A 26,568-nucleotide genomic window follows, 5' to 3' on the forward strand; every position below is an offset into this window, starting at 1 on the left:
ATAGAGGGTTGGGTCACATTCCTTGTAAAGCTCAATGGGAAATTATGGAGTTTCTTACTTCAAATTCAGAGTGCAAATTAAGCAACTATTGTAGAGAGGGTAACTCTTGTATAGGAGTCTTGGCAATATTAAACTTAGGCAAACTAGACGGGATTACTGCATTCTCTGATTGTTGGGACGAAGTCGGCCGATATTTGTCCAAATTTTCTCTGTATAGGAGCTGTTCATCCTCGTTTTATTATATATGTAATTATAGGCTTTAAGCCTTCTTTCTAGTACAAAAAGGAAAAAGACTCAAAAGAAACAGAGGAGATTATATATAAATTACATGTTTAGGTGTAAAGAAAGGTACAAACTGTATACCAATTTTGAAGGAAAACCAAAACACTGGCTCTTCTTCTAATAGAGGTGCAAGGCGCCAACTACTGTGGCCAATCGCGCAATTTTTCTAGATACCCTGGAATGGCCATGCCCGATTTTGCAAAATAAAATCCATCTTCTTTTACTAACCAATAACATTTGTTTCCACTTTTTTCCACACCACAGTGATGCCTAGCAAATGAAAAACTCATAACATCAAACGCTGTATCTTTTGAACCCCACCAAAAGTGGCAAAAAAATTTAGTTGTCCACCAGTAATTCATCCTGAAGTGCCAGGTAAACTGTTCATTTGGACGGAGATCATGGAATCCAAGATTATTATCTTTAGATGCACAATGAATGCGTAATAAAGGGGAAGTATTTGGCAGACCGCTGGCTATGATAACATCATATGGCTCATGAATTGCGAAAACTTGGACATTCTGGAGAATGCAAAATGACACAAATAAGGCAAGTAGAAAACTACTTTTGATTCTTGTGTCATTCATTTTGGAATTGTAAGAAAGGATATGGTTCTCAAGAACCTTTTAAAAAAAAACAAGAAGAAAAGATATAGTTCTCAATAACTTCTGGACTGGCAATTTATAGAGGTTAGTTGTAGAACCGAAATTAATGGCACTGTCTTTGTTTGTTTTATTGCTAAATATCGACTTTATCTATGAACGGCTAAAAATTGGGCAAAACTCATAAAGGATTCAGTTATGATGTTGAGGCGAACTTTTAATTGATAAAACTAGATTTTCTCCGCCAGGAAAAGTATTGTTCCAGCATTATTGTAGGCTCGAGATGCGTAAAAAGTTTCTGTTCTAAATATTGTGCTCTAGGAAAAAGGTTAAACCTAGCCAATTATATTTCAAACTTTCATTAAAGCAAATATAATTCTCGATGACAAAGGATTATCTGTTTGGATGTTTTTTACTTCGCCCTCTCATCCTCAATTGCCACGTACAAACCCTGAACCTAATAGTTGGGCAGACACTCATGACATTTCCTTCGCCATTCGGCCGACTCCGGTGATCTTTCTAGTCTCTTTGAATCATTCATTGCCTAAACTATAACCATTTATTGCCTAAACTCATTGTTTTGTCATTCATTTTGAAACTCAAATGAACAATATACTTCCTATTAGCTTCTGAACTAGCAATTTATAGACGTTAGATGCACAACTCTAACTAGTGGCTACATTAACAGCTATCGAGTCAATATTGACTGACCAAGAATTGGACAAAACATCATAAAAGTTACAGCTATGATGCTGAGGTAGACATCTAAATTAGATCAAAGATAAAAGTTTGCTTTATTAATCATTCTCCAGAGTTTCATATCCGTATATTTCACCTACACGCCATCCGTAATAAGAGTTTCATGAATAATAGACAATCACACCATCCGTAATAACAGTTTCATGGCTAAAAGAGACCGACGAACTGGGTATAGATTTGAAGGAAAACTATAATCAAGAAAGAAAATTGTTTATTGGATGGAATTATGTATGTTTGAATTACATCAAGATACACCAACTATTGCGGCCAATCTCGCAATTTTTCTGTTATCTCATAGGAGATACCCCTATTTGAAAAATAGAATCCATCTTCTCTTACCATCCAAAAACATGTGTTTCTTATTAATAGATCATGGCCACAGTGATTCTTGGCAAATGACCAACTCATAACAGTAAACGTTGTATCTTTGGAGTTCCACCAAAAGTGGCACCAAAATTCAGTTGTACCCCAGAAATTCATCCGAAATTGCCACCTAAATTGCCCATCTCGATGTAAATCGTGATCTCCAAGGTCATTATCTTTGGATGCACAATGGATATGCAGTAAACTGCTATTTGCTGGAAGCTGGCTAACTACAAAAACTTCAAATGGTATCGGAAAAATTGCAGAAACATGGAAGCTCTGGAGATAGTTAAATGTTGCAAACAGAGCAAGAAGATAACTACTTTTAATTCCTGTGTCATTCATTTTGAAGATGAACTTTTAATTACTGATATGGTTCCCATTAACTTGTCAGCTATCAATTTATAGACGTGAGGAGCATAAAACAAATTAATGGCACTTTATTGGAAGCTATATTAATAGATATCCAGTCAATATTGAATGACCACGGCTCTGTTTGGGGTTGCAGTGTTTTTGATAAAAAAAATACTTTTAGATGTTAAAAGTACTTTTAAAGCGTTTGGTGAACATCATCTCATAAAATTAGGAGTAAAATTTTTTATGTTAAAAGTAGTTTTAACAAAAGTTCAAATTTGATGCTTTTAGAGTAGCTTTTGTGATTTAAAAAATAAAACATTGAATTTAATCATTTTATCCTATGTTATAAACTAAATAAAGAGATAAATTCATTTAAAAAATTTTAAATCACACATTATCCAATACAATAAGTATTTGTTGAACTATATTTCCAAACAGTATACTTAAAAACGCTTGAGCATTTCAATAAGTACTTTTATTAAAAACTCTATTAGAAAAGTACTATTCAATAAGTTATCGCAACCCCAAACGGGTCCTTAGAATTGGATGAAAATAATAAATGTTATACCAATGATGCAGAGGTGGAAATTCAAATTAGATTTGCTTGGCATAAGAAATAGTTGCTCCGGCTCCATTATTGGTAGGAAGTTAATAATAATATCCAAATTCGCATTGTTAATCATTCTGCAGATTTTGATAACTAGTATTTAGTTTCCTGGCAATTCCGAGTTCATCAATCTCGCAATATATGTGTTGTCATTAAAATTCTATCAAAATTTTTTTTTTATTGGTCTAAACATTGTGTCCGGACTGTATGCAACAAAAGATAATTAAACCTAATTTCTAGACTTTAAGCTTTCTTTAATTTTTCGTTTGGTATAGTCCAGTGTTTTTCAAAAAGAGAGACAGAGGGAGAGATACAATGACTCCATAATCTCTCCATCTATATGCCCAAATGGAAAGGCGAAATGAAAATAGTAGGCACTCATTAGGCAAATCGAATGAACAATCCTATAATCAAGATTTAGTTGAATGAGATATTTTCTCAGTTAAGAGGAAATCTACACTGTGTCCCCAATAAAGGATTATTGGTCGTGAACTAAGGATCCTAATCTATTCTCATTAAAGAAAAAAAGTAGTCAAATATAGAAAAAATAGGGCAATTATAGCTGTCTGGGTTAATAATAGGCATGTCAATGGATTTATTCAGATCCAACCCAAACCCGATGTCTTGGGTAGGTTTGGATTTAATTTTTCAAATCCAAACTCTACCCAGACCCAGATCTTATAAAAGAGTTATGAGTCTGGACATGATCTAATTTTCTATAATCTATATCTAAATTTGAATCCATACCAGATCTTATCCAGATCCATGCATATATAATTAAATTATATATGCATATATATGTAAATAAATTTATAAAATATGCTAATATTCTATAGTTGTTTGATTGAATACAGTAAGATTTCATGATTATTTTCTTTTTTCAATCTAATTCTAGTTGTCATTGTAATTAATACAAATTTTTCAGAAAAAGGAGAAAATGTAAAGGTAAATAAATGAAAGATTTGACTTAGATACAGTTGAAGGTTTAAAAATAAATAGAAGCAATCGATAGTAGTAATTGTTCATAATATTGCATTTAACTTCTTGAATATTAATTTTATTATTTAAAAATAAAAATTGGATAGTGTTTATTTTTTTTTTTGAAATCTATGTATTTTTTAATATATTTTATTTTGGTGTATTTATAAAAATATAATGGATACCCAAATCCAAAAGGGTCTGGATTTGGACTGTTTTTTCTAACCCATAAAAGCCTGGGTCGAGGTTTAGGTTTAACTAAATTTAATGGGTCTGAATCTGGATTAAAGGGATCCAACCCAAACCCTACCCATTGGCATGTGACATGTCTAGTTAATAACTATAAAGAATGAGCACCAGCCAAAAGTTATTGAAAGAGAGAATTGCACCAATCATCCCTCACATATTTTTGATGTGAAAATTTAGTCTCTTAAAATAAAAATGAGTAATTTTAGTTCCTAGGAAACAAAAAATGATCACTTTTCGTCCATTTTCACTTTTCCGTGCAATTCTTGGTTGGAATAAGTTGCAAGCATATCAAGTAACCAATTTTTAAAAGGTAAAAATGACAACTCGCTTCACCAAAAATGTAAGGGACCATCATCCCTCAATCTCTTTCAATTCTTCCAAACCCTTCTTTGCTACACTAATTTAGCTGCTGATTATGCCTTTCCCCTATTCTTGTGGTTTAGATTTGCACCTAGTCAGTAGCAAAGGACGAATTTCTTGTCCCATTTCTTCGGTGTTAGTAGCTTCATTGCTTCCCCCACCATTGTTGGAACTATCCAATCCTCACTCCTACTCTCACCGTGACAGCTACTACTACTTGATTACACCGCTTCATCGCCATGGTTATTAGGGGCCTGGGCATTTGCAGAAGCTTATTCTTGGGTTCTTATTTGTTTCTGTATTACTATTATCAGATGTCTCTAGAGGAGAGCCCCAAAACCTGTTGGCCGGTAATGAAGATCTATAAGGAGCAGATCTGCACCTAGTCAATAATGCTTTTTTTGGTGGAGAAGCTGTAGAAGATTAAAGAAAATATTCCTTGGCGTCTCCTCCATTTGCATCGTTATCTTCAATGTCACCAGTACCAATATTGTTGTTGGCAAAATTGACATGATTTTGACCTCTAAATTAGTAGACACCACAACCTTTGAAGAAGAAGAAGAAAAACAACCATCCCTAATTTCAATTTCTTGCAATATCCAAACCTGAAAAACAGTACCAACTTGCAAAAAGGCCTGCAAAATGATCCGGGCTTGTGGAATGGAGTGTTTAAACGGAAACAAGGAAGTGTTTGAACGGAATAGCTAGAGCTGCAGCTTCAAGAAGAGGAAGATGGTTCTTGTTGATCTGGGCTTCTGGTTCGGACTTGGCCTATGCAAGTGACTTTAGGGGAAGATGGTTCTTGTTGAGCATCATTAACGGCCGCTGCAATACTCATTTTGGGTCGCATAATAAACATAGGACCTGAATGTGACCTCCTTTTGCTTCTGCCAAACGTTGCTTCTCAAATCTCATCATCAATGGAGTTGGAAACTTATCTACCCTCCATTAATTCAGCCATTCTTTATAACTGGTTTATAATTTGATACCTTAGCAGGCGCTGTCCTCTTAGGTCTCTGAACATGCAAACAAATCAATGCACCCCTGTGGTGGTTCTACCGTGGTGATGAAGCTTAGATTTAGGTTTTAGAAGAATTAAAAGAGATTAAGGAGTTATGGTCCCTTACATTTTTTGTTAACATTAAAATGATTTGTCATTTTTACCCCTTAAAAATTAGTCACCTGATCTGCCTGCTACTTATTCTGGCCAAGATTTGTGCGAAAAAGTGAAAATGGACCAAAAGTAATCATTTTTTTTCTTGGGGACTAAAATTGCTCATTTTCAATCTGAGAGATTAAATTTTCATATCAACAATATGTAGGGGCAATTAGTGTAATTCTCCCTTATTAAAAATGCTAAATCTATGTGAGCAGAGAGTGTAAGTGAGAGCATCCGAGTTTGAGCCCTCCCACATATACTATTAAAAAGAAAAGGGTGAAACTTCACTCTTTATTTTTTTAATTTATTTTTATAAGAAATTAGAAATGTTCATTAGTAAATTCGACGAAGAAAACTAATGAAAACACAAAACTATTTTATTTTTTTAAGGGATAAATTCTACACTTTGCTTTCATTTTCCCCCCCCCCTTCTTTGCTCCTGTTGAAGTTGTAAACAACTACGCAAAGTGTAAAATCTTTTAGAAGTCATGAAAGTATCCTATTTAGTCCTAATACTTTTAAGTTTTTCAGTTAAAGAATGTCCAAACTATATATGTTTTAAAGGTAATTAATAAATTACGAAAACCATGGAATGTGTAAAAAAGGATTTCCTAAGTCTTGTGCTCTAGAAAACCTTAAACCTACCTCCTTAATCCAATATAATTCTATATTTTGGATGAAAAAGGAGATGAGATCAGGAGATCCAATTTATACTCCAAAACATATTTGCAAGCCACAAAATTGTGAAGAGTTCCTCAACTAAAATTGGTGAACAAAGAATACGGTCTATGATTGATTGACATTCTCATGTATTTGTTTTTTAAGCAATGGTTGACGCTCTAAAATTTATAGCTAGTTTGGATGTTTAGGTTAGAAAAGAAAAGATGGGAAATGTTAAGTTATGAAAGAAAAGAAAAGAAGAGAAAGGAAGGGAAGAGATTTTAATGTTGTTTGGGAGTTAATGTAGGAAAATGGATGATTTTGGATATATATATATATATATGTGTGTGTGTGTGTGTGTATGTGTGTGTGTCAATAAAAATTTGTTCAATACACATTTGAAGACAAAATTGGCATTTAGAAAAATTTTATTAGGTATTCTCAGTTTTTCCGATACTTTTCACCCACATTTGGGTGGAAAACTTTGATAACCACAACAGTAGGAGCCCATCCGTCAAAATCATACGCTTTCCTTTTCTACCCCTCAAAAATCCCCATACGCGGGAAAGATTGTCTTTTCCATCACCTTCTTTTCTTTTCTCGTCAAATTACAACTTCCAAACTAGCTATTAAAGTTTTTATCTCAATTCCTCCTTCACTTCTTCCATATATGGGATCCATAATTATATGTATCAAGGTTTCCTAGAGCACTGGTCTACAGCAGAATTTTCATTTTCTTTTAACTGTTAGATATCATAAAATTTTAAATAAAATGAACAAATTTGTTATAAATTCAATAGAATTTTCATATCTGCCTTCAAATTCAAAGCGGACCCAGCGGGCGCTAAATGCGTGATTCATCTTGGCTAGGAACAATTTGGGCCTTCTTCAATTAATACACAACAAATTTACCGGTTAGACCAGTTAGCAGGAACAAATTTGTTCTGTATTCTCTAAAAGAGATGAAAAGAGATGCAGTGCACATTCTTTGCGTTATTGTTAGAGTAAAATGTGCACAGTTTATTATTTAGATTAATTTTTACTGTTAGTCCTGAATGAAAGACAACTATGCAAAATTTTAATTTAAATTTAAATTTTTATATACGTATCATGGATCTAACGGTGATAGTGTATACACTGTCAGTGTATGTAAGGTTTACTTTTATTATTTTGACTATAAATTTAGGATTAACTTTTTGTACACTGATAGTACAGTAATTTTTTTTTACACGAATAGCTATGGTTGTATGGTACACATGCATGATTTGAATTTACATTATACAGCATGATCTAAACTTGCTAGTGTAAAGAAAATTGTACACTAATAGTGTATTAAAAAGTTATCCATAAATTTATAGATTAAATTTTTATACACTGTTAGTGTAGTGATTTTTTTTTTTACACTAGCAACTATAGATGCATGACACATATGTATGATTTGAATTTTAAATTTGAATTCATATTATGTGTCATGATCTAAACCTGCTAATGTAAAATAAATATTGTATACAGACATTGTACAAAAAGCTTATTTTAAATTTAAAACATGTGCACAATTTGTTATTTTTGTACATTATCTTGTTTATAAAACTTGCAAAATATAGAAAAGATGCTAATTAAAACAACTTGTTTCTTAATTTTTTTTTTTAAAACTAAAGAGCGCCAAGAAATACCAATTGTAATTTGTGAAGAAATTACAGAAACTCTGTTTATTGAGAATTCACACTATTAGGTGGATATTAATACAAACTGGTAATATGTAGCTTAGTTATTTTGACAAAGAATTTTGGAAGAATATTCTATTCTGCAGCTAGAGGCTGTAACTTGAGGGGTTGACGTGACAAAAGTTATTCAACAAGAAAATAATGTGCAAAAGACTGCAATATGATCTTTCCGCCACCGGATGGAAACAGCTGCATAACAGTTCTCATCTTTTCATTCCTTCTCCAAATATTGGTGCCATCTTCACTCCACCGTTTTGTCTCTCCATATTTCCTTCCCAACCTAACAATTTGAAGTTGCCACATAAACCACAAAATAAAATTTAAGAAACTTGATTCTATATAGGTAAATGGGACGGTGCAATTATGATTTTTAGTTTACGCTCCTAGACTTTGTTTAACGTGTAAGATGAGGCCATCAAAAGACAAATTCAACTGGTTAAGTTGAAAGATGAATAAGCTGTTTAAGTTCAAAGGTGCAAATTTACGACTTTTGTAGCACTTGGGAAAAATCTCCCCAGATATATTATATTGTAGACGTTTTCTATTCTGTGCACATAGAGCATATGATAAGCATACTAAAATAAGAGGCAAGCAAATGTACACCAAAAAACTTTGATATTACAACCTCCTCCCCCAGCCCCCCCGGGAATTGTTTTCACCTTTTGTGTTGTGAATTTATATGTTTTCCAAACAAGAATAGATAGGCACCACCTTTTATCCTTGTCCTTAAACAAAGAATAAAAGAACAATATGGTGCTTTTAGAACAGTTTTTACATCTTTTGCAAAATTAAAATACTTTGTCAAACTAAAATATCTTCAAAATGTTTTCTTTTAAGGGCATCTATACGTACTAAAAGAGAGACAAAGAATTTACCAAGAGACATATCAAAGCCACGGTTTCTGAGCTCACGGTATTCTTGACACAAGGCACAGAATTCGCAGCAGAAATGAACAAGACGATCTCCACGAGGGCTTTCAGGCAACATATATTGCTGCCTCATCTTAGAACGATAGAAACTAGAGTAAATGCATCCGCAACCAGGTGCAAGACAAATCAGGCCATAAAACCCTCCACTTGCTGCACAAGCTGCAAACCACCAAAAAAGTAGTACGTAATAATGCATTAATTACTAAGTGTCAAAGGTACTCTTATATATATATATATATATATATATATATATATATATATCGGATATTTATATATTTTTTCTATTAATATATTCACTTACAAGTCGTTCCTTTGTCTACAATTTCTGCAATTTGTCCAAACGTTATGCATGGAAGCCAACAAGTTAAGCAACCTGTAATAAAGTAGAAAAATACGCTATAAGCATGAGAAAAACATGGTATATTTTCTTGGCAAAAGAAAAACAATTGCTGTCTATCAAGTTTTTATTTCTTGTTTCCCCTCTCTTTAGTGAATGGATACTCTGAGATAGATCGAGCAAAGAGTTATTTTACCAATACGAAAACTATATAGGCTCTGAGTACAAATTTTGGCATAATGGTAATTATCTCTTAATACTGGAACTCATCTGGAAATAACATCATGGAGACTGTAAAGTGTGATAGGTAGGTGCTTAATGCAGATATCATAGGTTCGATATTCTAAATAGTTACTAATTCTAATTAAGGTGTTAAATAAATCTCATAAGATTATGATCGTTACCATTTAATATCTAGAAACATGGGAAAATATATAAAAACCAAAAAAGGAAAAAATTGAATATGGTTTCTTACAATTTGGGACATCTGAGAAGCAGTCAAAAAGACCAGTGGACCAGAATCCTGGAGTTTTACTCTCAAACTGTGGTGGTGTTTGATGAGTATTATCACCATAGATGTAGCTTGTGGTATTGAGTGGAATGCCTGTGGCAGGAGGCCGACCAGAGGTGATGGTTTCCGATGGAGCTGAGGGAGCTGAGGGAGAGTGATATGTTTCAAACTCATTTGGATGAGAAGAATACATAATTGAACAATACTACAATTTTTGTACTCAAATAAAGATGATGTATAGAGGAGCGAAGATAAGTAGATCAATGATAGGATGAGGGATAATATTGATTTGATATATATGTCCTTTATTGCAGGCATAGATAGTGTGTACAAAATCTGTAATTAACTAATTATGCATGCAACTATTACACCATGTTTCTCAAACTTGTCTCCTCAGTTTGTTATTCAATTCAGGGGGCTGAACCAATGGAACAAGTAGATTTAGACTTCTTGAATATTCTTAATACAGTTTTTTAATCAATTTCTTGAGCTTCATTTTGACACGCAATGTTTAAGTAACAAAATAATTTGACGCCCTCATGTATGACGAACACTAGGTAGCTTCTTGTGTGGTAAAGGTTGAGAACTGTATACGTTATTTAGTTCTGTGATTCATATTTGATTAGTATTATACGTTCTCTTCCAGATTTGGCGTCCAGTTGAAAAATCCTTGGAGTTGAAATTTGTGAAGAAAGGTGAAAGTCTTTGCTAACCTCTGAAATTTCTTTTGCGGAATAAAAGTACACATGAATTTTGGTCAACCCGGTTCTAGATGTGTAGTAAATCGTTCTCAACAAGTGACTACCCCAGTACCAGTTGAAAAATCCTTGGGAGTTGAAATTTGTGAAGAAAGGTGAAAGTTTTAACTAACCTTTGTGAAATTTCTTTGAGGTATAAAAGTACACCTGAATTTTGGTCAGCCTTTAGATGTGTAGTGAAGTCGTTCCCAACAAGTGACTACGTCAGTAGTTGATATGAATATAATCGGAGTGTTTTGATAAAATTGAAGTTTTAAAATTAAAATTTAAAATCTAAAATCTAAAATTTGAAATTTGAATTCATTAAATTACTGAATTGTTAAGTACTAAATTTGATACGTTTGAATGTTTATTATATTAAATAATAAGTGAATAATTTATCACTTATTTTTGGAAGTAAGTTTTGCTTGAAAAATTCAACGTCACTTAACTAATTTAGATATTTTATTTTTTGTTATCAAACGCATTTGAACATATTAAGATCTAAACTCATTAAATTTAAGTGCTAAATTGAATTATCAAATAGTGCATAAATCTGAAAGATGTAATGTTTTAGTTAATTTTGACTAATAGAGCGCTGAACTTACACAACAAATACAACAAATTTGTCATTTTTTATTTTTTCATTTATCCTTTCACCCCACCTCACATCTTTTCTATCTCCAATTATCACATATAAGATTCGAACCTTAAACTTGATTGCGTGGAAAACTCTAAAAGCCTCATCGGACCAGTTATGATTTTCATCGCTCTACTATGAATGATGTGCGGATTACAATGACAGCTCAAGTAAATTGAATTGGATTTTGAATAAATTTTTTTTTTTCGCACCAACGCATGACAGCGAATTGGACTCCATCAATAGTCTCTTTGAAGACAATGCTAGATGACCATGTTACTTTTTCCATTAGTATTGCTCAATTTTGAGCCTGCCAAATGCCACAAACAGTCGCAGCTTAGTGCCTACGTAGAATTCATCGGACCAAGAAACTGCACCTCTAAAAATGAAAGTCCATTCTGGACTGAAGCCCATATTGCCATAATCCTTTTTAGTCCCTTAACTTTTAATTTCTTCATGTAATTCTTTATCTTTGGATTCATATCCATTAGTCCTTAATCTTAGCAAGTTAAATATACCCTTTTCATTTCCATTTAGATGTAATGATCACTTGGCTCATCACCAAATCCACCGCGTCAATTTCATGAATAATAGACAATCAAGTCATCCATAACAAGAGTTTACTTGACTAAAAGCAAAGATGATGAATCATTAACTCCAAAAAAAATTTTGAAAAAAGGGAACCCCGCGCGTGACAAACACAGGGAGGACAACCATGTTTTTCAAGGAACTCATTTGTGCTTTATACTACATTTCTAAAAGGGTTAAATTACTAAAAAGCCTTTTGTAGTTTACCAAATATTCACCTTAACTTCTTATAGTTTAGAAACCTACATTTTAGTATCTCGTGGTTTTAACTAAATTAAAACTTGAACACAAACCATCTAAACTAATAGTTGCATGTGAAATGTCAGAATTGTCGTTTATAAATAATAGGACTAAATACCATAAAGCCCCTTGTAACTTATTGAACGTCCAACTTGACTCCTTGTGGTTCAAGACCCTACATTTTAGCCTGTGGTGGTAAACAATCTTAATAACTCCTTTAAAAACTGCATTCTTAACTCTCTATAGTTCGAAAACTTACATTTTAACCCATCGTGGTAAACAATCTCAACGAATCCTTTAACAACTTCAAAAACCTACATTCTAGCCCCCTCTTCGTAAACAATCTCAATAAGTTCTTTAACAACTATGTTCTTAACTCTTTATGATTTGAAAGCCTATATTCTAGCCCCTTATTATAAACAATTTTAATGAGTCCTTTAACAACAACATTTTTTTAGCAAGGGAAATGGCTATGGTAGGACTGTTTGAATGGATAAGGATAAGGCTAATGCAATGAATTCAATTTAGTTAAATCCATGAGCTGTTAAAATATAAATTTTCGAACTATAGGGAGTCAAATTGAATATTTGGCAAACCACTGAAGATTTTTGGTATTTAATCCTATTACTTAGAAAGAGCAATTCTAACACTTCCCGTGCAATCATTAGTGTAGACATTTTGTGCCCAAATTTCAATTCAGTTAAAACCACAGGGGGCAAAAATATAGGTTTCCAAACTATAGGAAATTAAGTTGAATGTTTGGTAAACTACAAAGGACTTTTCAGTATTTAATCCTATTATTTATAAAGGACAATTTTGACATTTCACATATAACCATTAGTTTGGATGATTTCTGTTCAAGTTTCAATTTAGTTAAAACCACGAGATATTAAAATGTAGATTTTCTAAATATAGAGAATTAAGTTGAATATTCGACAAACTACACGAGGCTTTTTAGTAATTTAACCCTTTCTAAAAAGCAAAGATGATGAATCGTTAACTCCAAAAAAATTAAACAAAAAGGGAACAATTATTTATTCCACAAATTGTTTTATTCAAAGCTTATAATCCATACGAATGTACAACGATAGAAATGATGCATCCTGGTATAAGCATCTTACTTTTCAATATTCATCATTTTTCCAATCATATTTCTTCTGCAAACCACTGATTGAGAGAACATAAAAACCATCTTGTTTAACGGTCCAAGATTTCGTATCACCGCTGATTGGGGACGGGGGCGCATTAAGAGTATTAAAAAATTGATATTTCCCATTCCAAGCAAAACGACCGTTGATGTAGAGTACATCATCCACTGTTCTGATGGCTTGATAAACACCACCAACTGGGATTGTTTTGTTTCCCCAATCCTCTGAGTTAGCCTGCAAATGAACCCATAGTGGTGGAGAATTTGGTGGGAGTTCGTTCTTTACATCAACATGATAAATTCCAGTCACCAAATTGCATGAAACTGCAAAAATGAATGATAGAAAAAGCAGTGAATATTTTGTGATGTCAGACATCTTGTGATTTTCTTTTTTTTCGACAGAATTCAAGAAATGTCTGTCAAGAGTTACCTGTGCAATTGGACTTAAATAGCTAGTGCTAATGTCTTTGTTGTGTCCACATTTTTTGTATCAATATCTACATTGTATTTTGTTAATTTCCCCATTCATTGCATTAGTTTCGCATCCTTGATTGAAGATTGACTTCCACAAATGGTGTTATTATTTACATCAGTTGTATTAGGTATTCCTATTTTCGAGTAGACTATAAAGTAAATACAGATATTCTGTTCTTGTACAGTTCACACCATTTTATTAATACATCGTTTCTTCTCAATATGTGATTATTATTCTAACAGATAAAGAAAAGGCATAAAAATAGTACATTTTAGAGTTTTCTAACTTTTTCCCGTATGGTTATGATTTTACTGATTGCATGTAAATTTTACTTATTATAGAATGCAATTTTCCTAGCTTTTTTTTTTATTATTGGAAGTTGGTTTAGTCAACATGACCAAGCCTTTTTAAAAAGAAGTGGTATAACCATTTGGATCTGATTACCTGTAATATATTAATGAAAAATAGTTGTTGTACAACAACCTTTTTTGACTCAGAATAACTCATGAAGAAAGTGAATAACATTATAGTTGTTTTACACAAGGAAATTAAGAGATGATCTCTGAGTCATTGCGATTTTAATAAAAATAATTAATTATTTTTATAATATTACTTAATCCCAATAATTATAGATAATGCATATCCTTAAATGGTTTGAGTATTTAATTAATTCTTGTTTCATCCCAAGTCAATGATACAGATTTTTATTAAAAGCAGAAATTTGTTCCAAATTACAAAAAGAATTGAAATTTGACAATGTCGATAAATTTATAGTACAAAATACAACATGTGAAATATATCTTAATGATAGCGCAGTAAAAATTATCAAGTGGGTTAGAAAGACTGTAAAAGTGTGTAAAAGTACTTTATTATGCGAATCTCAAGTGGGTTATAATCTTTAACGGAGAACAAGGGAAATCATAACTCAGAATTCTGTCCAAGTATTTTGCTTGGGAGAGTAATCATGAGCATTGATGAGGTAAAATCTGCCATTATTTACTATATATACATAAATGGAATTTTTTAACGGGTGCCGTAGCACACCAAATATTCACCTAACCTACCATATATATATATCCTCCTTTACATTTGTATATTTTTTCTATTTAATCTTGCCATTATATTTATTTTTTCTCTAATTAATCTTATATTTTCAAAAATATAACACATGAAATATATGTACATAAATAAGTTATACATCGCCCAATAGCATATGTTATGGTTCTTGTTTCTACTACTATTTCTTTCACCATCTCTAAAGAACTTATTATCCTCGTCCTCCTTTTTTTTATTTCTTTTTTCCATTTTCAAGTTAAAACTTTTGAGAAGTGAGAAGGCCACTCCCTAGTGTGTGGACCACGAAACGTTCTGATTCAATAAATTCAACCAAAACACATTTGGTTCTACTTTTCGATTTGGAGAAAACATGGACTAAGCGATGAAATCTTGTTCATTGTATTGGTGATTGGAGAGAAAATCGGGCAAACAAGGTGGGACATATGGACAAGGGATTTTAGGTGCATTGTATTGTCATATCCAAAAGTAAATGATTCCACTTGTGCCACAAGTTGGAACACAAAATAAATTACATCACCTGAAAATATATCAAGAATAAGCAAACTACTACGAATTTAAGTTTTCTTTTTGTTGAGGTTTTCTTTTGTTGAGTAGAATATTCATATGTATCAGGAACCTCTTAGTTCTCAAGTGACATCGGCTGATTGTTCATTCCTTCATCTGAAAATGTTGCAGTTAGTGATGTAACAATTTCTGCTTTCTGAGTAAAGCTTTAGGAGACAATGGGGGTTTGGACTTCAATTGGTCTTGCTTGACTATGGCTGCACCAATCGGTGTTGCTGATGGTGGTCGGATAAGTCTCTGGAGTTGGTGGGATTGGTGTTTAGCTTTAGCCTATGGAGATGAAGTTTAACTACTAGATTCTAAAACTTCGATTGCAATTAACCTTCTTTTAAGAGAGAAGAGAGGCAATTTCGGCTAAAAAGGTGAAAAAGAAAGGTGTTGGAATGCTAGAATACAATTGTGGAGCGCGTATATCATCAGCCATATTGTTAACTTCAGATGTAAAGAATAATTGCAAACCATGTTACTTTCTTGCCGTTGTCCTACACTTCTATATTGCATAGTTATTGTATTTAGTTCTTTTCTCCCCTTTGCGGATTCTACACCCTCTTTATTACATCATGAGGAATTTAAGTGGTTAGAGTTTTAGGCATAAAGGATATTCAACCACTAAGTTTTCTTTTCACTGTAATTTTAGAAAATTTTGATTTTATCCTACTAATTTGCCAATGTACCCTCACAGGCCAAACAAAATAATATAGTTTTAGGTATTGGGTAGTAGAAAATGTTTACCGTGCTAATTTGTAATTTATGGCCTCAATCAATAATTTTCTAGGAAAATTACACTTTACCCCCTGTGGTTTAGTACTTTTTTACATAACCCTCTACAGTTTAAAAAACTATAAATAATTATCTCATAGTTTGGATTAAAGTGTCAAAATGTCGAAATTTACATTGTATAATGGAGTTAACTAAAATATCAAAAATATCCCTATATAAAGTTAAAAATTATTTATTAACCACAAGGGGAGTTATGAATATATTTTGAAAATCATAAGGGGGTTATATGGTAAAATATAAAACTATAAGGGATTAGAGTGTTATGCATATATAATGTTTATATATTTTGGTCACTTCAGCCATTTTAATTTTTAAACAAGAATAATTTCAACATTTTCATGGATTTCATTACGAATGATCATTTTTATTATTTTGATATTTTAATCCAAATTATGAGGTAGTTACATATAGATTTTAAAACTATAGAGGTTACATGAAAAAAAAAACTATACCACAGGGGGTAAAGTGTATTTTGTCCTAATTTCTGGCTCTACCGCTGCTCTTTTTCTCATATTACTTATACAATGATGGACTAAAAGAGGAGGACACATTCCCTTTCCTCCTTTCCTCGCCATAATGAAGTCAGCAATATTGATGCACGGTTATTTTGTTTTCTTTTATGTTGTTTTCTTCATATTTAGTTATGACATTTATAGTTAAGCAACTCAATTTTTTTCCTGTGTTAAATACTAGAAATAATTATGATCTAACCAAGAAAAGAAAGAAAATGAGATTAATTGGACTATTTTATACTTGATATGCCGCATTTAGAAAGAACAATTGTATCTCAAACTGCTCATTTAAAAAATAAAAAAAAATTACACTGATTCATAACTTGCAACAAAATAAAAGGAAGTATATAGGAAATGATGATACAATCTTTTTATAAGTTTTAGATGTCATTATTCAATCATCAACAGTATTCAAGTGTGATGTCCGCGGGGTACTCAACGATCCATTCCTCCTTGAACAATGGGAGCCATGGTTACTCCAGCGTTCTGTTTATCCATATTCTCTTGCCAGCCTAACGATTCCACATATAAACAAGAAAGATAGTGTTAAACAATAAAATCAAAACTAACATGCAGGCATGGATAGTTCAAGTGAATGTGATATCATGCACCATACTTCAATGAAAAACACATACTTCTATTTTGTAATTTCTTTTTGGCTGTGGACTTTAAATCAAGTATCACATTTATGTTTATATTAGCAACTCATTCTCGGAATCAAGCCACAGTTTTTGTAATTTTCTAAATGAAAACCGTGAGTTTGACCAATTGACATGACGAATTCAAGTTTTCTAAAGCTAAATATATAAACACACAAACATCGACATGCAAACTCAAGTGCCGAGAAGGTCTTGATCTAAAAGTTAATATTAAGGTTTTCGAGAATTAGAGGTTCTGAATTGTAATCCTCTTGTCTCCTCTGTTTCTTATATCACATCCCTTTCCTATTAGGAAATTAAAAATAAATGTGCAAACTCAAGATTATTGATTGGTTTACGTGACTAGCAAAGCTAACGACTTTTCTGCTAGTCAATTATCAGAAATTGACCATCGTTGTCATCAATACAAAATAGCCATTGCGCTTTCCCTAATACTCCTCATAAGCTCATGAACTAAAAGAGGAGGATCAATTCCCCTACCCCCTTCCCTTGCCATAACGAAACCATGCACCAAAAACTTAAAAACCAAAAAAAAAAAAAAAATTGTGAGATGGTGCACCCGATCCATATCAAGAATTAAAAAAGATATTGAGATACTGTTCTTTTGTACTCTTTATGTTATTTTCTTCAAATTAGTTATGACTTTTATAGTCAAGCAACTCAATTTTTACCTGCGTTAAATACTAGTATTTATAATTATCATCTGGCCAAGAAAAGAAAGAAATGAGCTTACCAAGCGACATGTCAAATCCACGATTTTTGAGCTCACGGTGCTCTTGACACAGGGCACATGGTTCACAGAAAAAATGAACCAAACAATCTCCACAGGGGGTTGCAGGCAAATTGTATTGCTTCCTCAGCCTTGATCGATAGAGGCGAGAGTGTAAGCATGCACAACCCAAAACATTTAGTACTGCATATAATGCTCCACATGCCTCGCGAGCTGTCACAAAAATATGAATTAACATGAAAAACAGTGTGGTAATTTGACGTTTTCTCCATAATCTCTAATTACAAGAACGTTTTAACTTACAGGTTGATCCTTTGTCTACAATCCCTGCAATCCGTCCGAGTGTTACGCATGGACACCACAATGTTAAGCAACCTGCCGAACCAAGGTGGAAAATATATACTTAATTAAGGGTTTCCCGTGGACAGATGGATCTTTTGGTTTTTGCAAATGAGCTGAAAATTACAAGGAAGTTTAAAAAGTAAAAGTTACTATAGTATTCTAGAACTATTTAATTAATCAGTTTGTTTTAAAAGTTGTTCAATTTTTCAAGCCTTCTATTTCAATCTCTGAATTTAAAGGCACGTTTCCGAACAATTTAAAAAAAAAAAAAAACCCCAAAATGATGAACTCTAAAGAATTATAACTGGCTAACATAGAATAAGAAGTAAATTGATCTATTAACTTACAATTTGGGACATCAGAGGAGCAGTCATAGAGCCCAGTAGACCAAGTTCCCGGAATATTGGCCGGAGCGATAGCCTCAGTGCTATGATAATTGTAGTGGTTTTGAGGTGGTTGAGATTTCTGCAAATCGCTTTCATTTGATGAATACATAGTTCAAAACTAGGAGGCTATAGATGCTATATATGAAATGTTCTATCTTTGTTTTTTCCTTACTGTTTGGGGACATTGGCTAGCTATTTATATTTTATACACGAAGAGTGTGGAATGTTAAAACTCGACATGCTTCTTATTGTTTGAGACATGATTGTATTAGCACGTTGGATTTTGTAGTCCTGCTTATGAATTTTCTGCATTACCACGTTGATTTAATCCTTGATCTGGACAGTTTGGAGTCGGCGTAGATTCAACTCCTTGATTAAATCGGTTCAACGAATGCCACCCGCAAGCGCGTACATGATTCAATGTTGTGGGTTTGGTTGACTGGAAATTCTGAACCCGACAAATGGTGCATTACAAAGTTTACATCAGCAATGGTAAAATTTATAGCAAGTTTCCTGCACATTTTTGCATAATTAAGTATTGAGGATACATATATGGAGTTCATATGAGGGAGCTGTGGGTGTGTTCGGATACAAGATTATTTGAAAAACAAAATAAAATAATGTTGTAGTATTTTTTGTGACATGATATATGTGAGATAAAAAGTTGATTAAAAAAATCAAAAGATAATTGCAAGATGTAATTTTCGTTCAAGTAAAAAAAAATTTATAAAAAATTGTGCATCGAAACAAACCCATATTTATGAATCTCACACGCATAGAAAGATGGAATATATTGGACTTAAAAGATGACCTTGGTCTCTTTTTCATCCATTCCTCAGTAAAGGGTTACCGTATTGATAATAGAAAAATTATATACTAAGCCACAATATGAGTTAAGCGATATAAATAAATTAAAAGATGATCCACCTCCTTGATTTTAAGAATCTCATATTTATGTTTATCGATTAGAAATGCTGTGATTTTAACTCATTTTTTATAGGTGAACTCTCCATATCTGTGATTCCCACGCGCATAGAAACATATAATTAGACTTGAAAGATGACTTTGGTCTCTTTTTCACCCATTCCTCAATAAAGGGTTACCATATTGATAATAGAAAAATCCTATACTAAACGCGACTTAGGTGATAAAAATGACTAAAAGATGGCTTGCTTCCTTGATTTTAGGGATTTTATGTTTATGTCTACCAATTACAAATGGGCAAATTATATTTTAGCCTCATGTGATTTTCGCAAAAACCACATAATTCCCCCATAATTTAAAAATCTATACATAAATCCCCTGTGATTTGGGTTGAAGTGTCAAATAGACGGAAAATACTCACCGTGACGATTCGTGGATTAAACGCACTTCAACAACTGGTAACCGTAAGAAACATTCCCATATGACCCTGACCATTTTATCGCACACAATAAAGCCTAGATCTCTGCTCCTCATCTCTTTTCATCAACCGAAAGAGCTTTGTAGTTGACTTTCCATTGAACGTTGGTGAAGGCAATACATTTAACGGAGAAACCAAACCAGAAAGCCCAGAACATATACATTGAGAAAAAATCGAAAGCGGTGGTGGCCGGAAAAGCTTTCGCTAGCAGTAGTAAGACGTGTAATTTGCATCAGCAGGGCGCAGCAGGGCCGTCATGAGTCAGCTTCAGCACCACAGGGGCGGCGGCCATGTAACCATCATAATTTCAAATAGGTTAGGCAAAGCCGCTTAGGCCACCACCCACCTCTCTCGTCTGTGCTGGATTTTAGATCTAACCAGACAATGACGCAATTCCGACTATAATTCGAACAACATTGAAGCTGGCTTCTTTTCATTTTCTTTTCCTTTTTAAAGTAACCTTTCTCAAGTAGTGTACTTCGCAAGTTTGAGATCGGCTGTAATTTGGGCAAATTGCAAATAATAAGGTAGTGATGTCATATTGCTAAGTTTCGGTAGACCAGAATTTGTGGGCAGGAAGAATTACGTGTACCACCTGCATCTGCTTGCTTTCCCATAGCCCACCATCGGTTGGATTGGTAAGGTGGTGCCAACCCTCCATTTGTCCGTCCTTTTCATCATCCTCTTCCTTCTTTACCTTCTACTGCTAGTACAGGTTGTCCCAAAGCAGCAAAATCTTAAATTAATCAATGCTTAAGCATTATAATCACTGATTTATTAAATTCCCAAAGCCCGACAGCTTCTATTCAAAATGCTCAAGTTCCATCTCATATGCTAAACTGATGTCGAAAAGCTTACCGGACACAACAATAGCTTTCGTGATACTCTTTCACAGCTACTTTTTGATCTTCAATGGTAGATCTATAGTTTTAATTTTCTGGATTAAATTTTCTCTCCTTCATTATCAGTGATGTTTTTCTCTCTCTTTCTCGCGACAAAGATGCAAGGGAAAATTGGAAAAAATCTGACTTCATCTGCTTCCTTTTTGTATTTATATTAGGGTAATTTGGACATTTTGCCTACGAAACGTCACGGTGGGTGCTTTTCATCTATTTGACACTTCAACCCAAACCACAGGGAGTTTATATATAGTTTTTTGAATCATGGGGGGTTATGTGATTTTTGCGAAAACCACGGGAGGCTAAAATGTAATTTGCCCATTAAAAATAGGACTATATACGACTCGACCTACTCGCGGGCCTTTTGCAAGCAGCTCAAGTTAGAGCTTGAGTCGAACTTGAGCAAATTGTTATCATACGTGAGTTGAGTTCAAGTGGTACTTTCACAGGCTCGATAGCTCAAAGAGCTGCTCAATCAACTCAAGTTCATATGAAATTACGTAATTGCCTCTCTATCAATTCCAATTTACAATAATTCCTATTTTCTAAATACGATTTCGAGCTGACTTCGAACTATTCTCGATCCAGAAAATCAAGTGCAACTTGAGCTAACAATTTGAGATACTTGTGAGCTAGAAATTGAGCTTCAACTTGCAAGCCTTGTCGATTTGATCTCGAGTTTGCCTTTTCCTTGGTCGAGTCAAACTCAAACTCCAATTTCTTGGCTTGTTGAACTCGAGCTCAAACTGAAAACCACACATAAACAAGTCAACCTAGACTCGATAAGTTAAAAAATCAATTTGACTCGACTCGTTTGTGACTCTACTTAGAAATATCATGATTTTAACTCGCTTTTTATAAGTGAACTCTTCGTAATATTTGCTGCTAAAGCCTAAAATCATGTTTCGTAGATTTTGGTTAGATAACAATTTAAAATGGATATCACATTTTGCTGAAGGACAAAATGGTAAATGAGGAGTAAGAGAAATATGTTCACTTAAATTTCAGAGATTTAATTGAGAGTGTCTGTCCACTTCCTTACATCCGTTAGTTTGTTAGTTTTTAGTTATTATTGGAGGGCACAGAAATATCTATTTACTAGGTATAATTATTACCCTCATCTTTTATTTGTCACCAAACCCTTAATTAATTTCTCTCTGAAAATTGTGTCTTACTTGATCTTTCTTTCTGTTGAAAATCATCAGGATTTTGGGCTTAACTAACCTAAAAATGGGGCACTAAAGAAGCAGACAAAGACAAAAAGGCCAAAATCTATAGGAAATTCATGGTAACAACATGGATAACATTCCGTTTATATTAACATTATTTGGGCTTTATTAAAAAAAGGTGTTATTGTAAAAAAATTTGTAAGAACTTTTTAAATACAATTTTTAATCATATTTTTTTTCCTATACTCACGACGTTATTATACATTGGATACTTCTATACACACAAATTTACTGATTGTCAGGGTCACCAGAATTGGAACCATATGGAGCGATTCACAAGGCCCGTTAACAAAAGATGGCCGATAAATGACTAAGGCTTCGAAGACTCTTCAAATAACATACATATGGCCGAAAGGCCCTAAACCATAGGCCAAGGTTCAAAATACTGTATGTTTGGAGAGGAAAAATTGAAAAATAATAATAATAATAATAAAATTGATTAGGTCAGACAACATGTATCTCTATTAATGGCTTAATTTGCTGATTTAGAATAAAATAAGGTAGCAATTGAACAAATTAAGAGCATTAAAATATGAAATATGCCCTTTACAAACACTTTAAAATTATTACGCATCCCCTAATTTTGATACAAATTAAAAATAATTTACGTAAAAAGTGACACCAAAGCTACCCTTTATCCATGATAAGGTGCATTTTAGTGGGTTATTTTGCTAATATTTCATAGTTGTTTGGATTGAATACTGCATTATTTGGAGGATTTTATTTAGATTTTGTGTTTGGTGTAATTGCAGGAAATGGTGAAGAAAAAGTACTGAAAATCAATATTCCAGGAGATTTCCTGACAGTTAGGCCTAACTGCAGCCTTGAGTCCGGATTCTCGAGATTACTTGCACGATGGAAGCTTCCAAAAATGAAGGAAGTAGCCGGTTACAAATTGAAAAATCAGTGGGGTCACTTTCAAGGAAAGGAAAAGCTGAAGAAGTTAACTTGTAAGTTGTAATAAGATTATCTTTTAGAAAGTTGATTGGTATTTGAACACCAATTAATTAGAAGAAGACTTTCTTTTTCGGGGGCTTTCTCTCTTTGACCGATTTTGGGGGGAGAGATATCAGACTCTCTTTAAGCTTAAAAAACAATTTTTGCTCCTACCTTTTAGTTTTAGGTAGCCAGAAACGAAAAAGGAGCATTGTACTTGTCTTTTGACTTTTCTGGCCTTTTGGATAAGTTTGGAGGAAACCAACGAAAAAGCCATAATTGTGGACTTGTTCTTTCTTTCCTCTGTTGACCGAAATTTGTAAACAAGAATTAACAACTTTTTCCAATTCTCTACGCACGGCTTGTTCTCTATTATTAATGGAGAACTAACTTTTTATTTCTAGTCAAGGGGATCACTGAAGATTTGGTTTAATAATAATTATGAGATCTGAATTATTTTAATTATTTTTTTGATTTATTGATATTCGTATATTTTTTGTTTTTAATTGTTATAACTATCGTGTATGATTGAATAGATGCGCAATATTTAATTATACACGTAGTTTATTTGTTAATTGGGGATAGTTAAATGTGTAATTGTTCGATTACTTCCGTCCCAGTAGCAACTAACATAATTGGATTTATGTCAGAAAAACATATGATCTAACTTAAACAAACTCTCGTAGCTTGTTAGTTAGGGTTGGCCTTTTCTAATTCTTAATGCAATTTAGAAATTAAATCCTACGGTCGTACCTAGGGTTATTTCTTTGCTAGAGAAATAGTTAACGGTCGTACATTGACTATAGAAAAAGTAAGAAAAAACTGATTGTTTATCGCGTGTATGACAGTTATAATCAATCTATTATTAAATGTTGGAATTATATTTGAATCGATGATCAGTTGCATGAACCATTTCTGAAGTGTATCATTGACTAAAGTGTTTCCAATTATTTCTCTCAATTAATTATTTTTCGCAGTTAATTCATTTTGTTGGCAATTCATTAGTAATCAATTCTCAAACCCCCCGTTTGTCTTGGTTTAAAAAGAAACGAACTTATCCCCAGTAACTGAGGAGACGACTCTGCTTGCCACTGTCTACTAGTTAGTAATTCTGTCAATTAGTAAATTCTGGTATATCGGATTAAGCACTCTTCAAAACCAGGGTGAATCAAGTAACTCATTGCATATCTAGAGCCCTTGCTCCAGTACCTGGATTTGGTTGTTGACTAATTTTGGTGATAGTTAAGTTTTTACTATTATTGAACAGGCTCGACAACCTCTCAATCCACCAAAATTGAAATATTGGTATAAAAAGGAGTCATTGGTCATGCAAGTTAAGTATAGAACAATATAGCACATAGACAATATGCAACACTTTTTGGTTGATGATCCATATTGCTTTACGAGATTTATATATGGTACAAATACAAGATCCAAACTATCCCACAAGTTTAAGAATATGGAAAGGAGGAGGATTTTGGTAGAAAAGTGAAGTTGGATACCAGCAGAAACATCAAATCCTTGGAACTGAAGTTGCTGGTACTCTTGGCATAGGGCACAAGGCTGGCAAAAGCAATGAATGAGACAATCAGGGCATGCGCCGTTCTTGATCCCGTAGTGTTGCCTCAGCTTAATGCTATATCCCATGCTAATAATCCACGAAAATCCAGCATGATGACACATGAGATTCAACGCATAGAAAATGCACCCCATCTGGCAGCAAGCTATTATGGGGGAAAATTTTTAATTAACGTATTTCCTATCCTCCATAGCCAAATTAGTGATGAATTAATAGTAAAAAAAATTCTTGTTTGTACTTACAAATTTGGCCTTATCCACAATCTCAGCATTCCTCCCGAAGGTAACACAAGGGCACAGCAGGTAAGGCAACCTGCAGAAATTACATTATATATGAAGATTAAAAACCTTAATAAAATACGTGTAGTTTATGTAATGCCGTAGTTGTCATTATCAGGGTTGTGCAGCGAAATCGAAATCGGTAAATCGGAAGTTTGAAATCGGAATTTTTCGAAATTTTGACATGGATTTTCCCGGCCGATTTCGAATTCGAAATGGACAATTCCGATTTCGAATTCGATTCCGAATGGAATTCGAAATTCGGTGAATTTCAATTTCGAATTATATTTAGTTGCGGCAATCCATGTAGACGGAGAAGAGGAGATTGTAGGTAACAATATTGACTGCCACTCCGGCCTAGGTTTTGCAAGAACCATAGAAGAATCCGTGCTGCTTCTCTTAAGATGTATGGTATTGGGATTCCTCCCGAAGTACATAATGGAAAGAAAAGGCATATTCAAAGTCATAAGCTGATCCTTCTTCGATGGCTGCTGCTGCTTTGGAATCGAACCCGCATCGTTAGCTTGGAAGGCTACAATGAAGTGGTGGAGGGAGAGGAGATCAGTGTACCGGGCCTGGCGAAGCTGAGCGGCCATGACAACATTGCAGGTGTGGGTTTACAGTTGGAGTAGATGGTGGCGCTGGTGGTTGGTGGCGGAGGGAGGAGAGAGGGGGTTCAATTCAGTGGCGATGCTTGCGTTTGTGGCGGTCAGTGGCTGCTTCCTCCGGCGTAGGCTTTGGGTAGTTATAATGGTAGTGAATAGCAGCTATGGAGGCTACTGGCTAGGGATTTGAGTTGGAGGAGAAATGAGGGCATCGACTGTTTTTAATATATTGTTAAAAAAATATTATATTATGTATATAAATATTATAAATCAAAATCGAAATTATATTTTCGATTTCGAATTCCTATTTTGAATTTCAATTCGAAATCGGAATTACCGATTTCAAAATTTATATTTTCGAATTCGATCCGATTTCGACCAATTCAAAATCGGAATTACCGAATTCCATTCTAAATTATCGAATTATCGAATTTGAAATTCCGAATTCAATTCGAAATCAGTCGGTAAATCAGAATTTTTTGACTTTGTACACCCCTAGTCTTTATTAGCAATTAAGGGAAAATTATATCGGTGCTATCAAATTTTTTTGATAAGTAAGGATTTACTATACTAAATAGGAGTACGCATACTAAGTGTAATTTGATAAGATAAAGAAAGTGGCCAACACTCGTTATCCTTTACTCCTAAAGCTATTAATCGAGCCGAGTATTTGGCTGCCAAACTCAACTCGAGTTTAATTCGAGCCGAGCTCAACTCGAGCTCGTTAAGCAAACGAGTTTTAAAATGTGTTTGAACTCGGCTCGTCAAATGTACATGTGGCTCAAGCTCGAGTTCGTGCTCGACTCGTTTATCACAAACGAGTCGAGCTTGTACGAGCTCGTGCAAATTAACCTCAATAAAATCTATAATTTTCAATTTTTATACT

The 26,568-nt window shown here is 33.6% G+C and overlaps 2 protein-coding genes across 2 annotated transcripts; both read right to left on the minus strand.

The window, feature by feature from the left end:
- Window positions 1–8,070: 8,070 nt before the first annotated feature.
- LOC113716179 (protein PLANT CADMIUM RESISTANCE 2) lies at window positions 8,071–10,186 on the minus strand. The gene is made up of 4 exons (XM_027240471.2): window positions 9,842–10,186; window positions 9,331–9,402; window positions 8,976–9,188; window positions 8,071–8,380 (listed from the first exon to the last, which is right to left on the minus strand). Exons 1-4 carry the CDS (start codon window positions 10,068–10,070, stop codon window positions 8,304–8,306), a joined length of 591 nt encoding a protein of 196 aa, XP_027096272.2. The 5' UTR covers window positions 10,071–10,186; the 3' UTR covers window positions 8,071–8,303.
- A 6,667-nt stretch (window positions 10,187–16,853) lies between these two features.
- Window positions 16,854–18,995, minus strand: LOC113717420 (protein PLANT CADMIUM RESISTANCE 2). Its single transcript, XM_027242259.2, has 4 exons — window positions 18,716–18,995; window positions 18,330–18,401; window positions 18,030–18,239; window positions 16,854–17,149 (listed from the first exon to the last, which is right to left on the minus strand). The coding sequence occupies exons 1-4, from the start codon at window positions 18,861–18,863 to the stop codon at window positions 17,073–17,075; spliced, it is 507 nt and encodes a 168-aa protein (XP_027098060.1). The 5' UTR covers window positions 18,864–18,995; the 3' UTR covers window positions 16,854–17,072.
- Between the last annotated feature and the right edge of the window lie 7,573 nt (window positions 18,996–26,568).

This window comes from Coffea arabica, chromosome 11c (genome assembly GCF_036785885.1).
Source record: "Coffea arabica cultivar ET-39 chromosome 11c, Coffea Arabica ET-39 HiFi, whole genome shotgun sequence".
NCBI classification, from domain to species: Eukaryota; Viridiplantae; Streptophyta; class Magnoliopsida; order Gentianales; family Rubiaceae; genus Coffea; species Coffea arabica.

Bases quoted from the DNA above. Each gene is read 5' to 3' on its own strand.
- LOC113717420 (XM_027242259.2), bottom strand. From the start codon at position 18,863: ATGTATTCATCAAATGAAAGCGATTTGCAGAAATCTCAACCACCTCAA. The intron at 18,402-18,715 runs GTAAGTTAATAG...TTGGTTCGGCAG, and splicing joins CTCCTCTGATGTCCCAAATT to GTTGCTTAACATTGTGGTGT. The intron at 17,150-18,029 runs GTAAGCTCATTT...TGGAATCGTTAG, and splicing joins TGGATTTGACATGTCGCTTG to GCTGGCAAGAGAATATGGAT.
- LOC113716179 (XM_027240471.2), bottom strand. From the start codon at position 10,070: ATGTATTCTTCTCATCCAAATGAGTTTGAAACATATCACTCTCCCTCA. The intron at 9,403-9,841 runs GTAAGAAACCAT...ACTTTATTACAG, and splicing joins CTTCTCAGATGTCCCAAATT to GTTGCTTAACTTGTTGGCTT. The intron at 8,381-8,975 runs GTAAATTCTTTG...TCAAATTGTTAG, and splicing joins TGGCTTTGATATGTCTCTTG to GTTGGGAAGGAAATATGGAG.